Source organism: Arachis hypogaea, chromosome 7 (assembly GCF_003086295.3).
Source record: "Arachis hypogaea cultivar Tifrunner chromosome 7, arahy.Tifrunner.gnm2.J5K5, whole genome shotgun sequence".
NCBI classification, from domain to species: Eukaryota; Viridiplantae; Streptophyta; class Magnoliopsida; order Fabales; family Fabaceae; genus Arachis; species Arachis hypogaea.
This window is the reverse complement of record NC_092042.1, coordinates 33,370,810-33,389,093: the sequence shown is the minus strand read 5'-3', so window position 1 is coordinate 33,389,093 and position 18,284 is coordinate 33,370,810. Positions and strand designations below refer to the sequence as shown.

General features: G+C 36.8%; 1 protein-coding gene across 1 annotated transcript; it reads right to left on the bottom strand.

Moving 5' to 3' along the window:
• Positions 1–13,340: 13,340 nt before the first annotated feature.
• Positions 13,341–15,499, bottom strand: LOC112701365 (uncharacterized). Its single transcript, XM_025752132.1, has 4 exons — positions 14,674–15,499; positions 13,983–14,541; positions 13,655–13,822; positions 13,341–13,344 (listed from the first exon to the last, which is right to left on the bottom strand). The coding sequence occupies exons 1-4, from the start codon at positions 15,497–15,499 to the stop codon at positions 13,341–13,343; spliced, it is 1,557 nt and encodes a 518-aa protein (XP_025607917.1).
• Between the last annotated feature and the right edge of the window lie 2,785 nt (positions 15,500–18,284).

The following is an 18,284-nucleotide window of genomic DNA, read 5'->3' as shown; positions in this document are numbered from 1 at the left end:
TTTTTCTTTTGATATATATATATATATATATATATATATTTCTTTATTTTGTATTATTTATTATTTTTTTGCTTCTTTTTTTTTGCAATAAAGTATATACAGAAATATCAATGCATATGGCTTTACATTTAATTAACACATGAGTATGTACCCAATTCCCAAAATTTTGACAAAAATACAAAAATACACTTTCATCCCAACCAATGTTCCCAACTTTTCCAAGCTTACATGATGAGCACTCTCACTAGCCTAAGCCAATCAAAGATCCAAATAAGGACATATATTATTTTTCGCTTTAGGCTTGTAATTTGCTAAAATCAAGAACAAATGGGTTAAGTGATGAACGAATTCTTGCGTGGTTAGAATTTCACAAATAAGTTCTCGTTGAAAGTATAGCTTCCAGACCAACAAGGAATCCTTTCGTACAAAAGTTTAGTTTTTACAAGTAACAAACCCATAATAAAATTGATAACCGAAGTATTGAAACCTCGGGTCGTCTCTCAAGGAACTGCAGGGAGGTGTGCTTATAATTGGTTATGGAAAAGTATCTTTTTGGGATTTTGTTTTAAGATAAGAAGCAAGAATAGTAAATGACAAAAGGAATAAACTAATAACTAGAAAAGCTCTTGGCAAGGTATGAGAACTGGAAGTCCTATCCTAGCTATCCTTATCAATTGTGATGGGAATTGTTCATTGCTCCAACTTAGTTAACCTTCTAATTTTGAAGGAAAGTCAAATGGACGAATCAATTTGGTTCCTCAAGTCCTAGCTTAGTGGAATCTAAATCAATCAGCAACTTTCAATTGTCAATCAACAAAGGAGTTTGATAACTCAAGTGTCACCAATTACTCAACCAAGGCCAAAAAGATAAAAATCTACTCTAGAATCCAACCAAGCATTTTATCGAACACTTGGAAGGCATAACAGAAAAGCATAGAAAAGCAATAAGAGAGAATAAAATCCAAACAACCAATTGAGAGCATTAAAAACATAAATTGAAGAAAGTGATCATAAATATGAAATACCTCAAATTGCATTAAATAGAAAATCAAATCTAACATGGAGTTCATAAACCAAATTGGAAAAGAAGTGAATCAACAAGAGGAATAGATAAACCAAAGTGCTAGAATAAATAAGAATATAAGAGAACTAAATTAAAGGAACATTGAATCTGGAATTTGGAAGAAATAAACCTAAAACTAATAGAAATCCTACATCCTAAAACCTAGAGAGAGGAGAGAGCCTCTCTCTTTAGAAAACTACATCTCAAAACTAAATTGTGAATAATGAGTTGTGTACGTCTGATTCCTCCACTCTGCAGCCTCTAATCTATGTTTTCTGGGCCGAGAAATGGTCAAAAACAGCCCAGAAATCGCTGTGGGTGAATCTTGATATGCTGAATTTTCGCACATGAGACGCGTGCGCGAGATGCTTGCGTGCGCATCACCTAGCTATACAGGCACTATGGCAAATTATATATCATTTCGAAGCCCCAGATATTAGCTTTCCAACACAACTAGAACTACGTCATTTGGATCTCTGTAGCTCAAGTTATGATCGATTGAGTGCGAAGAGGTCAGGGTTGACAGCTTTGCAGTTCCTTCAGCTTCTTGTATTCCTTCCACTTTTGCATGCTTCTTTTCCATCCTCTAAGACATTCTTGCCCTGTAATCTCTGAAAACACTTAACACACATATCAAGGTATCAAATTGTAATAAGAGAGGATTAAAATTAGCTAAATTAAGACCAAAGAAACATATTTTCAATCTTAGCACAAAATTAGGAAGGAAATGTAAAACATGCGAATTCAATGAATAAGTGTGAGATTAGTGGATAAAATCCACTCAATTAAGCACAAGATGTACCATGAAACAGTGATGCATCAAATCTCCCCACACTTAAACATTAGTATGTCCTCATGCTAAACTCAAGAGAAACTATAAGAGTGAAGAGGAATGGTAGAAAGTATGAAATGCAACCTATCTATATGAATGTAACTACATGCAAAATGCTTTTACCTACTTGGTGAAAAGTAAATAAACCTTTCAAGGACAAATATAAATTAGATTTCACTAATTCAAATCATAAAATGAAGTACAAATAAACTTGCAGAAGAAAATAGCTCATGAAAGCCGGGAACAAAGAATCGAGCATTGAACCCTCACCAGAAGTGTATACACTCTAATCACTCAAGTATTTAAGGGTCGATTCTCTCGGTTCTCTATTAATCTTGCTTTCTAAGGCTTGCTCTTCATCTAACAATCAACAAAGATTTAATACACAAATACACATATCAAGAGGTCTTTTAAGGGTTGTAATGGGGTTAGGGTCAAGGTAGGATTATATTTGGTTAAGTGGACTAAAATTTGAATCTTTAATTAAGCTAAACTTCTCACCTAACTTATGACAATCCATGTAATCATAATATAAATCCTAACTACCCATTAACTATGTTTACCACACATTCATGCATCCCAAATTTAAGTACAACTCATATGCATTGATATTATTACTTAACTTGGGCCATTTTGTCCCCTTTTAATCGTTTGCTCTTTTTCTTTTCTTTTTTTTCTTTTGTATTTTTTTTCTTTTGTTTTTCTCAATGCATATGATTAAGGTATTGAATTCATAAACATGTCCTCAACATTCTTTTTTACATTTTCTCAAGAATATACAACTCCCAATTCTCAAACCAAATGTTTTCAATTTCAATTTCCCCACCTTAAATCATGAGCACTTTCACTAGTTTAAGCTAACCAAGGATTCAAATTAAGGACATTATTATTTTTTTGCTTAGATTTAATGATGTGCTAAAATAAAGAACAAATGGGGTAAAATAGGCTCAACTTTGGTTTGCAAAATATAATGAAAGGGTAAGGCCATATGGGCATGTAAGCTAAGTGAAATAAGGCCTCAATCATATAAGTGCATGCATACATTAAATAATGGAATTATAAAATCAAGCAAGACAAAGATCACAATTTTAGAGAGAACAAAACACACCAAAACAGAATATTTGGTTGATAAAATGCAACCAATCAAATAGGCTCAAAATCTCACTGGTTTTTTGTGTTCGAGCTCTAAACCATATTTCAAAATAAAATTTCTTCAAACAAGTTTCACAAAAGTTTTAATTCAAGTTAGTGAAATGCTATAAAATAATTTCTTGGAAAAGAAAATCATTACTTCAACCAAGTAGTTGGTAAAATATGCACAAAATCAAACAAACATTCAATCAAATATGCAAATGCAACAACTAATTTAACAAAGAAAACTAAACATTGGTGTTAGGACAGCAAGTAGTTACCCGCAGAAGTCGGTATCAACCTCCCCACACTTAAAGATTGCACTGTCCTCGGTGCATGCTGAGATGTGCAAGTGGACGGGTTGCTACAAGTGATGCTTTTTCTGTAATGGATTGTGCAAATGGACTTGTTGTTCGCCCCATTTAAAGCTGTTCCTTTTTTCTTTCTTGATGGCCATCTTGAAAGATGAGAGAAAGGAAGAAGAGTAACCCATAAACAATGATAGGAAAACAAATAGAATATGGGTGGTTTGATGCCAATGAGTGAGGATCCCAACTACATGGTAGCTACAACATGCAAGTGAAAAAATAGTAGAAGCAACTGGCATATGAATAGTGCAAAAATTGCAATAATGGGGGAGAGAGTGTGGGTAATGAAAGACAATATAAGTGCATATCAATGCAAATAGAATACAAGTATCATAAAAATTAGCATTGACTTATAATTAATAACACCCAATAGTTTAAAACAAATCAAGAAGCACCAAAATAATTCAAGAAAAGATGCAACAGTTGAATAAGAACATTTAACACCAATAGAAAAATAATAAACATAGAAAAGAAAATAAAAACATGCATACAGTTAAAATGCAATAAATGAAAGTATGTAAATAAAATGAGAAAAAGAAAATGAGAGGGAAAAGAGAGGAGATGAAAGTAGGAAAGGAGGAGGGAAGAATAAGAAAGGAAAGAGAAAAGTAGAAGAATGGTATCTGCGAAGCGACGCGTAAGCGTCGCCCACGCGTACGCGTGGGTGTGCAAGAGAAGAGGCGACACGTCAGTGTCGGTCCCGCTTATGCGACGGTGAGCAAGAATCCAAGTGACGCGTAAGCGTCAGTCACGCGTACTCGTGACCACTGGTTGTGCTAAATGCACAATACCAACACCAAAGCAGCACAACTCTCGGCCAAATCACCCATTGACGCCGATTTTCCATCCACGCATACGCGTCGCTGATGCTTACGTGTGGGTTGACTAAAATACGGGTGACGCGCACGCATCACCCATGTGTATGCATGGGTTTGCTTGTGTGCAAGGCACCCTTCCTGCATAGCTCCCGCTTAACCTACTGTAAGGTTTAGCGTTGCAAGTGACACGTGCGCATGATTCACGCGCACGCGTGGAACGCGCTTTTCTCTCTTCTATTTTTTTAAAAAAGAATGCAAGTGATGATGCAGAATGTATGAATTAACACTGATAAAATTAAAATAAAATAAAACTAAGAATAAAAAGGAATGATCATACCATGGTGGGTCGTCTCCCACCTAGCACTTTTAGTTATAGTCCTTAAGTTGGACATTTGGTGAGCTCCTTGTCATGGTGGCTTGTGCTTGAACTCTTCCAGGAATCTCCACCAATGTTTGTACTTCCAATTGCCTCCGGGATCCCAAACTAGGCACATACAACCTTCAAGCAAGTTGAAGCAAGTGACAAGTCCCCAAGAGTGTTGATTGCTAGAATGAATTCCGGGGTCCCAAACCTTGCTTTTGCACCCGTCTTCTTCTTGAGCGTCATTGTTCCAACCGGGTGGCAAGTAGTCTGAATTCTCACTGAAGCGTCCAAACAACTTTCTAGACCCATGCAATCGAGCTCTACACCAACCCCTGCATTTAAACCTGGAGCATGCAACCATATCGAACCTTGCCTGACAACTCCAACCACTAACCATCTTCCTCTTACTCTTAACGCCACAAAGAGCTCTAAGTTGATCATCTGTCTCAAGTAAACTATATTCAAGTGGAATGAGAAAGTTAAGGATACGAATTTTACCCACTTGAATGTTGTGAAGGATAATGGCGACTTAGGGGGAGGGATCTACAACAACTTTGGCAAGGTGATTTCAAGCTTCACTCCCGTGTGTTCTTTCTTGATAACTTTCACCTCTTTGTAAGATTCTTTAATTTCAACCTCTTCCTTTTGGTAGCTTTCTTCCAATTCAATCTCTTCTTCATTGCTTACCAAAGTCATGGGAGGTTGTGTTTCTTCTTCTTTAATCTTCATAACTTAATCAACCTCTTCCAAGTCTTCAACCATGATATGCCTTGGAGGTTGTACACCCTCCTCAACATCAACATTAAACATCTTGGAAGGAGGCTGTGTGACTGGACTATCCCATGGAGGTTCCGCATCTCCTAAGTCTTCAACCACTTCCTCTTTAACTATTGCAGCTTCGTCCAGTTGTTTTAGTATAAAATCATACTCCTCATTGATGATTTCCTTTCCACGACAACTCCCTTCAACTACTCCTTCATCTTCAAGGGTCTCTTCTACCTCCACATTTTGGCCCTCCTCTTGCTCCTTTGGAAATAAGGCCACGTGTAACCGATCCATTGCGTCCCTAAGACGATCCCTTCTCTCTGGTTCCATGTCAATAGCATCATTGGGATCATGTTGCTCTTGAATTGATGGATATGGGTATTCTTGCACGGAGGGTGGCGGTGCACTGAAGCTTGAGGGTTGAATATTGGAGGTGGAGGGTTGGTCCCTGCGGGATATAAGATATTGGAGTTTAGAGGTGAGACCAATGAGATTAGAGATAAGTGTGTTATTGTCCAATAGAGGTTGGAGTGGATAGGAGGGTTCATTTATTGGGAGAAATGGCTCATAATACGGAGGTAGTTCTTCTTGATAAGGATATGGAAATGGTGTATATTGAGGTGGTGGTTCTAAGTATGGCTCATAAGGCTCTTGGTATGGTGGGTAAGGATTAGGGTCATATGAGGGTGTTTGGTGGTAAGGTGCTTGTGAGTATGGTGGTTCAAAATTATGTTGAGGAGGGGGTTCATAGGCATATGGTGGTTGTTGTTGATAATCAAAAGGGTGTTATCCATAGCCATTATCTTGGTATGCCTCTTGGAAGGGCGCTGGGTCATAGTATGTTGGTGGAGGTTGTTGCCAATAGGGTTGATCAAATCCTTGTGGCTCCTCCCATCTTTTATTGTCCCAACCTTGATGCATGTTCTCATTATAATCTCCTCTTCCTGTAATATAATTGTAACCAAACTCATAGACAAAGGAGTGAGAGTTCATAGTAGCTAAAGAAAATAAAAACAAAAACTAGCAAAAATAAGCAACTAATTCCTAAACTAACAAAAACTAGCAAACAATCAAAAAGCAAATATTTACAATAACCAATAATAAGGCACATGTTTGTAATTTCCCAGCAACAGCGCCATTTTCTTGATGAACGAATTCTTGCATGGTCTAGAATTTCACAAATAAGTTCTTGTTGAAAGTATAGCTTCCAGACCGACAAGGAATCCTTTCATACAAAAGTTTGGTTGTCACAAGTAACAAACCCCTAATAAAATTGATAACCGAAGTATTGAAACCTCGGGTCGTCTCTCAAGGAATTGCAGGGAGGTGTGCTTATAATTGGTTATGGAAAAGTATCTTTTTGGGATTTTTTTAAGGTAAAAAGAAAGAATAGTAAATGGCAAAAGGAATAAACTAATAACAAGAAAAGCTCTTGGCAAGGTATGAGAAATGGAAGTCCTATCCTAGCTATCCTTATCAATTGTGATGGGAATTGTTCATTGCTCCCACTTAGTTAACCCTCTAATTTTGAAGGAAAGTCAAATGGACGAATCAATTTAGTTCCTCAAGTCCTAGCTTAGTGGAATCCAAATCAATCAGCAACTTTCAATTGTCAATCAACAAAGGAGTTTGATAACTCAAGTGTCACCAATTACTCAACCAAGGCCAAAAGGATAAAAATCTACTCTAGAATCCAACCAAGCATTATTTTATCAAACACTTGGAAGGCATAACAGAAAAGCATAGAAAAGCAATAAGAGAGAATAAAATCCAAATAACCAATTGAGAGCATTAATAACATAAATTGAAGAAAGCGATCATAAATATAAAATACCTCAAATTGCATTAAATAGAAAATCAAATCTAACATGGAGTTCATAAACCAAATTGGAAAAGAAGTGAATCAACAAGAGGAATAGATAAACCAAAGTGCTAGAATAAATAAGAATATAAGAGAACTAAATTAAAGGAACATTGAACCTGGAATTGGGAAGAAATAAACCTAAAACTAATAGAAATCCTAAATCCTAAAATCTCTCATCTCTCTTTAGAAAACTACATCTTAAAACTAAATTGTGAATAATGAGTTGTGTACGTCTGATTCCTCCACTCCGCAGCCTCTAATCTGTATTTTCTGGGTCAAGAACTGGGTCAAAAACAGCCCAGAAATCGCCAGGGGCAAATTCTGATATGCTGAATTTTCGTAGATGCGATGCGTGCGTGTGATTCACGCGAGCGCGTCACCTAGCTGTATGGGTACTATGATAAATTATATATCATTTCGAAGCCCCAGATGTTAGCTTTCCAACACAACTAAAATCGTCTCATTTGGATCTCTGTAGCTCAAGTTATGATCGATTAAGTACAAAGAGGTCAGGGTTGACAGCTTTGCAGTTCCTTCAGCTTCTTGTATTCCTTCCACTTTTGCATGCTTCTTTTCCATCCTCTAAGCTATTCATACCCTGTAATCTCTGAAAACACTTAACACACATATCAATGCATCAAATGGTAATAAGAGATGATTAAAATTATCTAAATTAAGACCAAAGAAACATGTTTTCAATTATAGCACAAAATCAGGAAGGAAAATGTAAAACATGCGAATTCAATGAATAAGTGTGAGATTAGTGGATACAATCCACTCAATTAAGCACAAGATGTACCACGAAATAGTGGTGCATCATTAAGAATAGGCTCAAAATTGGTTAACAATGGAAGATAAAAGGTTAGGCCATTTGGGTAAGTGAGCTAATTAAAACAACGGCCTCAATCATGTAATTGCATGTATACATAAAATAATGGACATATAGAATCAAATAAATCAAAGATTACAATTATAGAAAGAGAATAATGCACACAAGAATGAAAATATGTGGTTATATGATGTAACCACACAATTAGGCTCAAATCTCACATGCTTGTGTTCTTAGCTCAAAACATGTTCCACAATATATATATATATATATATAGTTCAAGCAAGTTCTAAAAAAAATTTTTTCGGATGAGCTCCCCACACTTAAAAGTTTGCACCGTCATCGGTGTACTAAAAGATGAGCAAGTGGATACGGCGACTTTCCGAGTTGCTACCTTCAGCTGGTAGGTCAACCGGTGCTGCATGTCCTTTTTTCGCTTCCATTGTTGCTTATGATTACTTATTTTGAAAATAGAAAACAGGAGATAATAAGACAAGTAAATGCACAAGCAAGGAAGCATGAATTGTTAGAATGATGTAATTCACTAGAATTGAGTGAGTGAGTTAGTGTGACATTGATGAAAAATAGGCGTGTGGGTCCTGAATTGCATGCGGTTTAGAACTCACACCCTAGTATTTAAAATCCATGTCACAATTATACAAAAGAAGTATGCATTTCACTCATTCTAGTGTGCTTGAAATACTTCAAAAGACTTGTAGGTTAAGTCAACCAAACAAGTAGTGAAGAGGCATGAAAGCTTTCAAGCAATTGGAAAATTGGATAATACATGGACATTGATTGATGTGTAAGTAGACTTAGTGAACAAAATGGTATATGAAACTTACATAACAATCAATGATACATATTGAAGTTGTTGCAACACCTAAGTGACATAGAGGTGAAACACATAGATGCTATAGAACTTAGAGAAAGAAGATAGAGGTGAAAATTGGTCACATAGCAAGCATGGTCCACAAAGCTAAGAAAGCTCAAAAACATGTTACTAGGTAAGCTTTCGGTACAATTTCACAATTCCAAAATCTCAATGCATGAAATAGGTAATGTGACTAAGGTAAATCATAAACAAGCATCACTTAAAAAAAACGCAATGATAATATACAATTGCCTAGCGATGGATGATGAATGCATGGTGTCCCAAACAAGAATTACTAAACCCACTAGGTACTAGTATTTAAAGTGAAGTATAAGTGCATTGATATAACTTTCAAGCAAGAAGCCACCCAATCAACATTAAGCAAACACTTGCGACTTATTTAATTAGCAAACGACTAAACAAAATATAATATAATTACTAAAATAAAAATGAAATGCAAAAAAACTAGAATAAGTAGAAAGCAGGGGAAAAGCAAGAAAAGAGAGGGGTGGAGGGGGGTAGAAGTGCGTTAGGGCTTAATTCAAAGTGCAATGAAAAGTATGCCCAAAACAGCACTTGTGCATACGCACAAGTATGTGTGCGCACGCACACAAGGTGAAACAGGAGAAGTGAGCGGATGCACAAGGGTGTGCGTACGCACAGAGGACTCTTTTTTTTTATTTAGGTTAAGGATCATGTGTGCGTGGACACACAGTTTCGTGCACACGCACAAGAGCGAAAAGTGGCAGGGATTCATGCGCATAAGCTGTGCCAGCGCTCCCAACAAAGGGAGTGTAAGGAAGTATGCGTACGAACAGGATGGTGCGTACGCATACAGCACGCAAAAAGAAGGTTGTGTGCGTACGCACAAGGGCGTGCACACACACAAAGCGCAAAACAAAGGGGAATGCGCATGCACAACGCGCGCGAGTGCTCCCAACGGAGGGCATAAAGGTTGGTGTGCGTACGCACAAGACGCAAAATATAGCCATTGTGTGCGTACGCACAAGGGTGTGCACACGCACAGTACCCTGTTTTTCCAAAAAAAGATTTCTTCAAAATCTAAGGTATCAAGCCTTAGCTCATCAAAAGTTCACCCTCCCCCAAACATTCAAAACTTCATAAAATCATGATCCATACATAAATTAACCTATCTAAACTCAAAATTAAGCTAATCCTAAGCTAACCAAGACAAGCAAACATGCAATAAACCAAAATTATAAACAAGGAAAGGGTAGGAACAATGTTACCATGGTGGGGGTGTCTCCCACTTAGCACTTGGTTTATAGTCCTTAAGTTGGACTTGTTGAGGAGACCCTTGTTAGGGTGGCTTATGTTTCCACTCCACCTTGAATCTCCATCCAAGCTTGCACTTCATAGGTCCTCCGGGATCTCATATTCTAGGTACCTGTGCACCTTCTTGATGCTCTCTATGCTTCAAGCCGGATGGAAAATCTATTAATTTACCCTTGTAGTACCCTAACACTCTCCAGAATCCACTCCATTGTGCTCTACACAACACTTGAATCCTAAAACTTGAATTGGCTTTCTTGAAGAGCCTTGGATTCTCTTGGTAACCTTCACTCCTTTCTCCACCATATACCAACCAAAGAAGGATCTTAAGTTGGTAATCCGTCTCCAAGATAGCATATTGGTAGGGGCCAATGAAGCTCATAGATGAAATTGCCACCCACTCAATATGTTCTTGGAACAGAGTTACTTTCTCTCCAACGTCTTCTTCCTCATCACTCAAATCATAACAAGGAGGTTGTGAGAAGTATACCTCCATGTCTCTTTCAAACTTAATGGGAAGAGGCTCACTAGGATCTTAACAGGATTGACCAAAGAGGACAAAAAATTATCAATGATGGAATTCTCATCTTGATCAAGCTTCCTCAATTCTCCCTTTCTCTCCTCCAGTTCAAATACTCCACCTTCTCCCTCTTGTTTCAATTCAAGCTCTAACCCTTCTTCTTTCCCTTGTGGCTCCATGCCCTCATCTTCTCTACGCCCTTCAATTGCTCCTTCACACCCTTCAAGAGGAGTGCCTTGATCGGATGAGCATAGTAGAACCAAGCGGTTCACCGCTTCGGCTATGGTACCCATGAATTGCCCTTGTGTCCTTTGAAATTCTTCTTGCTCTTGGAGAAAAGCTTGAAGGTCTTGTGGTTCTTGGGTCAAGGGTTGGAGAACATCACATTATGGTAAAAAAGAGATTTCATTGTTTGGGAGGAAGGTTGTATATATGGGAGGTAATTCATGTTGGTAAGTGTTTTGAGGTGGTATGTAAGAAGGTGGATGGTAATGGTGGTGTGGTAATTAAAGATATAGTGATTGAGGATTGTGTTGAGGGTAGGGGTTATAGGCATATGGTGGTGGATGTATGTAATCATTGTGGAATCTACCATATCCTTGGTTTGGGTATACATATTGGGAAGGGTTTAGCTCGTTGTAGTATAGGGGAGGTAGCTCCTTCCAAAATTGATTCTCCAATCCCATGATGCAATCCAAAATTGAAGTTATCAAACCTTACAAAATGATCAAAACCAAACTCCAAACGAAGAGGGTGATAACTCATAGAGAAAAATTGAAAATAAAAACTAAAGACATCAAGTAACAAAAGAACCAAAATCCTAATTAATAGCAAAAATAATCAAACAACCCAAAAAATATATATTCACACTATTCACATATTTACAACAACCAAAACTATAGCACTCAATTGCACTAGCTCCCCGCCAACGGTGCCAAAAAAAACTTGATAGAAGATGATTTATGACGGTTCAAAAATTTAGCAAAATAATTTTTTCATTGATAGCATAGTTCGAACCAACAAATATTCCTCTCAATCAAAGTTTAAATTTCTAATTCAAATATAAACCAAGAGTACATAATTAAACATCAGGTTGTCTTCCCTAGGAACTAATATCTAAGAGCACACAATTTTGGTTGTGAGAAGCAAAGGGTGTTTTCAATAACTAAAATAAACAAATAAAGAGATAAAAGAACGATTCAAAATTGCAATTAATAAACTAATAAAAGAACAAAAGAACTATGTATGTAATATAAATAAGTAATGCTATAAAGTGATCGAAAAGTGGTTCAAAACATGAATGGAACCTTGACTTGGGATGAGTTATGGAATCCCTTCTTTGCCATAACCACAACTATGATAATTATGATGGATTAATCTCACTAAGTCAACCCTTAACATCGAAGGATAGGTTAAGTGAGCATAATTGTCATTAATCCATAAATCCTAGCTAACTTACTAATTACCTTAGTAAGAAACTAGCATTAGTGGAAACAATAACAACTAACAACCCAAGAATTATCACTAAATGTTGGACATTATGATTCTAGTAATCTATATGCTCATTTTCCCAAGCCAAGGGGTGAAAATTTAGCACATAATCAAAATTGGCATTTCATCAAACACGTAGAGGGAAAAATCATAAAACATGGCAAAATTGGGAAAATGATGAAAACTATGAACAACAAAAGAACAAAATCAACAAAGGCAACTCAAACAAACATGTAATAATCATCAAACATCAAATTAACCAACTAGAAATAAAAAATTGCAAAACTATGTATATATTGACAAGAGAAATTAAAATATAAGAAAGTGGAGAACAAGTAGTGTAATAAAAGTAAGGTTCTGAAAATTGAACCGGTCATCGAACTGCTCTAGGCACTGGTTCACTGGTTCATAGGTTCAACCGGTTCGACTGTGGTTGAACCATAAAAACCGTTTTATAATAAAATAATAAATAAAATATAAATAAGCACATGAAAATATAATTATAGTCTAATCTAAACTTTAAAATAGCATTCAAATTAAAAGTACTACATAAACCAAATGTTATAATCTCATTCAAATACAAATTCAAAGTTCAAAAGTCAACAAACAAACAACCAATCAAACATAACATAGCAGCATCAAAATGATCCAAGTTTGTCATCAATCATCAAAATCTTCCATAATTTGCTGCAGATTTGCATCATTGATTTCATCACCTTCATTTCCACTACTTGGACCAGAAAAAGCAAGTGGTGCAGCATAAAATGTACTAGTACTACCACCACCACCACCTTGATCTAAATCAGCATCAATCTCATCTAAGAAAATATAACACATTATCAATAAATTAAAGATAAAAGCTATTGTAATTTATTGTCTGATCAATAAACTATAATACTCACGAAGCAAGTCTTCAATATTACTTGGAAGATCAGGCTCTTTTTCAACAACCTCTTCCGTCACCCAAAAATCAACCTTATCAATAGTTTCAATATCGATTGGATCATATTGCGACTTTTGCTTTCTTTTTTTTCTTTCATTCCTAACAAATTAAATACAATATATGATAAGCCTAGTATATTAGCTATACAAAATCTAATGATATGAAATGAAAGGATGAAATATATATTACCTGGATTTAAGACGCAAATTATATGTAACATACACAATATCACTTAGCCTATCATGCTCCAATCTATTCCTTCTTGTTGTATGAATTTGATCAAAAAGACTCCAATTCCTTTCACACCCTGAAGAAGCAGATGCTTGGCTAAGAATGCGAACTGCCATTTTTTGTAAACATGGAGCAGAACTACCAAACAACCTCCACCATTCATCTACAAATTACAATCCCATATCTCAAGTATTAGTTATCAAATTAAAGAAACCAAAACATAAAATAAGTAAATAACTAAAGCATATTATCAAATAGATATTATTACCAGGTTGAAGTTTTTTTTGCAGCTGGAACAGCTTCAGGCCTATCAAAGCTTTCCTTTCGATCCCTATATAAGTGTATTTCTTTCATTGCCTCAACTGAATCTAAATTATTAATCTTGCAATGCAATGTAACAAGATCAAGTAAAGCTCGCATGACATCAGGTGATTCTCTATAATTTTCAGAAAAAAAGCAATCAGGATTCAAGAAATAGGCTACTACGTGAAGATTTTTTTTTCAAATATTTGTCCCATCTTGAGTTGATAATCTCTGTGTAAGGTTGATATGCACTCTTCCTATGCTTGAACATTTCTTTCATTCCATTTTCTGACCTCAGCATACCTTCATAAACAATTCCCAATGATGGTTTATCATCGGCATCTACCAACCTCAGCAATTTAATCAACAGACTCACAATTTGGCATACAGTAAAACAATCATCCCAAAATTTATTGTCTAGGATAATTGCACTCACAGCTCTACCGTTAGCACTCCTTCCTAATTTGTGTCCGGTAAAGTGTGTATCAACAACCAATTGTTGTAATTTCAATTTGTGCTCAAAGATACTCATCAATGTGAGGAAGACAGTGGCAAAACGAGTTGCACCTGGACGAACAATCTCCCTCCAATCATTTTTTTGTCTTAGCCAGGACAAGAACACCGTATGATTATATACAAACACGGTAATCTTTGAAGCACGTGTTGCAAGGCTAGAAATATGTGGCATGCTACTTATATCTTTTAGAATAATATTCAAGTAATGAGCAGCACAAGGTGACCAGTGAATATTTTCAAATTTCTTATTAATAAGCCTACCAGCAGCAACATAATTTGCAGCATTATCGGTCACTACATGAACAACATTATCAGGTCCAATCCATTCAATCACCTCTGAAAACAAGTCATACAAGCTTTAAGCATTTTTAACCATACTTGAGGCATCTACAGATTTCACAAAGCACAACCCTTTCAAACAATAAACCAAAAAATTAATCAACAATCTTTGCCTTTGATCTGTCCAACCATCAGCCATGAAAGTACATCCAGTTTCTTTCCAAGCAGACCTATAGCTATCAACAACCATTTGACACTCCCTTTTGAGATCGGCTAATAAGTTAACCCTCAAAGAGTCATACGAAGGACCTTTATAACCAGGCCCAAAGTCAGCTACACCATCCAACATATCTTGAAAAAAAGGTGACATAACCGCATTGAAAGGAATCCTACAATCCAAAAGCCATCTAGCCACTCGCTTATCAACTTCATGAAGCGCCTCTTTGTTTTGAAACACGCTTTTCAGACTTGGTTGACTTCCCGGAGTTGTTCTTGGTGCAAACATAGGAGGAATAATGGTTTTTGCTTTCTTTTTGGGATCACCTCCAACAACCTCCTTAGTTGGTAACTGACTCGGAGTTTGTTGTTCTTCTTGCACTATTGCTTCATCAATTGCATCCTCACACTTATCGGTACCCTTTTCGTTGAAACTTACTTTCCTTTTACTAGTTTTACTTTTCTGAATCTCTTTTAATAAACCTTCCATTTGTTTTTCTACATCATACGGGACCTTAGAACACTTCTTAATGTCTCCACCTATCTTCGCCAAATGCTTTTTCATTCTATTAATTCCCTCGCCCCCAAAAGTACTCAGACAAAATAAGCATTGGTAATGCGGTTTTCCATTTATATTTTGTAAAGAAACGTATCTCCAAGCAGGATCAGTTTTCTCCCGAACACTAGAAGTTTGTGACTGAGTTTCGTTACTCGCGGGAGGAAGAGAACGTTCATTCGAAGCAGAATTATTTTTAGCATTATTATTCCTAGGTAGTTCTTGGTTGATACTTTCATCCATACCTAAATATTACCAGCAATCCAACCCAATAATCTCAACTCTCAAGTTCACAACAAATGAACAAACAACATCCAAAATTCAAAGTTTAGCAGTTCATCATGTCTCAAAATCAGTGTTCACAAAACCAGAGTTCACAAAATCATGTCACAAAATCAGAGTTCAAAAAATTCTTTGTTCACAAAATCATCTCTCAAAATCAGAGTATACAAAATCAGAGTTCACAATGACAAAATCATGTCACATAAATCAGATTTCACACAATCAGAGTTCACACAATCAGAGTTCACAGTTTCATCTCTCAAAATCAGAGTATATAAAATCAGAGTTCACAATGACAAAATCATGTCACATAAATCATAAATCAGAGTTCACACAATCAAATTTCACAAAATCAGAGTTCACAGTTTCATACTTTCATCAGATTTCATAGTTTCATCAGAATTCACAGTGTTCACAGTATCAGAGACTCATAGTCAGTTCATAACTAAATTAAAAATTACCTGGAACTCTATTGCTTTCTCTCAGAGCTCGAAGGCACCATGAAGCTTTAGGCTTCACCTCTTCAACGCTTCAACCGAACTCTATTGTTTTCTCTCAAAGCTCGATGGAGGTGACTGGTTGAAGTGGCTGAGTGCGCGATGGAGCTGACGGCGCGACAGACCCAACGGCGCCACAGAGCTGACAGCGCGACGGTGCTGACGATGTGACGGTGCTGAAGGCGTGACAGATTGTGATGGCGTTCAGGGCTTCAAGCGTTCTCTGTCTCTCACTCTCTCTGACGTGATGGCGTGACGGATCGTGACGGTGATGAATGATGAGAGTGGAGCTGAAGTGCTGAAGTGAACTGTGGGTGTGGGTCTGTGGGTGTGGCCGTGAGGGACTGGGAGTCTAGGACGCAAGTGCGAATGGCAAAGGAGAATTAGGGTTCACATTTCACAAAACGCAAAACGGCAGCGTTTTGCTGCATGGCTAAAAAACCGGTCGGGTCCCGGTTCGGTTCGACCGACCGGTAACCGGCCGGTTCGTCGGTTCAGCGCCGGTTTCCTAATTTTGCGATTTTTCTAATTGTCCGAACCGCTTTAGTGTCCGATTCGACCGATTGGTTTGAACCAGTTTTCAGAACATTGAATAAAAGAGAAATTAAAGAAATACTTACAATGAGATAGCTAGTATCCAAAATCAAAACTTGAACTATAAAATTCTACAAAATCCTAATTAAGAACCCTAAGAAAATTGAGAGAAAATCTAACCTAAAACTATCCTAAACTACTCCTAAGTATGTCTTCTATGAAGTATGGTATGTAATTGTATCAATTGGTGTTGCTTCCCCCTTCTATATGCTCCAAAGCCTTCAGAAATGGGCCAAAAAGCCCCTCAAATCGTGAATCATGTCACTTTCTAATGAAGTCACGTGCAGGGACTTGTGCGTACGCACAGAAAGTTTGTGTGGGCACACTCTGAAATGCTTATCTCCTTTGATTTCTTAATATTTTCTCCCAATTCCATGCTTTTCTTCCACTCTTATCAAGCCATTCCTACCTATTACACCTGAAATCACTCATCAAACACATCAAGGCATCGAATGGAATGAAAGTGTAATAAAATTGATTAAATTAAACCCAAAATAGCATGTTTTCACAATTGAACATAATTTAGAGGGAAGACACAAAAGTATGCTATCTGGGTGAATAAATGTGGGTTTATGTGATGAAACCCACTCAAATCAAACTAAAATATATCTTCAAATATGGATTCAATAATAGCTATATCTTTGGAACTCCAATCTTTATATATATGTGTTATCTTTTCTTTTGATCTCGTTTATCTAGCTTACGCGTATCTTTGCGAGTGTGACACAATTTTCTATTTTTACTTTTGTTTAGCTTTTTCTTCAAGGTTCCTAGATATGAATTCTTTCAACTATAATTATATATGTATCTTCCTTTTAGAAGTCGTAGTACCTCGCCACTTCTGCTTTATGACTTAAGCATAAGGTTCTGCATGGTAGGGTGTTACAAAGAGCATCCCCTTTTTTAGGAGGAGACAATCTTATACAACTGGGATGGACCCAAATGTTTTTCAGATTCCATCAATTATCATGCCAATTGTGATAGGAAAATTCTTCCAGATGAACTATTCTTTCCAGTCATATGGCCTTCTAATCTCCTGCCGATGCCGTGGTTATCTTTAGATATATGAGGTGCTATTTACTCAACTAGGGTTCAGCTCCCTTTCATTAAGTTCGAGCGATGTTTCTCGCTAGCATGCTCTGTTTTCCCTACTCATCATCCTAATAGCTGGCTATAATATATGCTTCCTAGATCTTGTGCATCTAAATCAGCTTTCAACGAGCAGGCGAGTGTTTTTAGTCCTTTATACATTTTTAACTCTAAAAAGAAGTGGTTATAAAGGGGAGATAGCCTTTCAAAACTCATTCGGGGAAAGCTTCTTTATCCTTGGAAAAAGTCTTAATAAGAGTTTAAGTGATAGATTTTCAAGGTGCCACTTGTCATGGGAACCTTGCCATTTTGGTTAAACTCAGATGTGGCTCCTTTCTCCTGGCTCAAATGGAAAAGTTTTGCTCACGCTCATCTTTTTAGGGACCTCATACCAATTGAGAAATAAACAACCAGGTTCTTTCTTTCCTTAGTTGAGGATGGTCCTCTTGAATTGAAGATGACAAACTCCTACTTCGTTGAGCTAGCCTGAATAACCCTTTCAATTGCCCTTTGTCTTTGATGTCTTCTGAGTTTATGCTTTATTTTTGCACCATGGTGCAGAATTT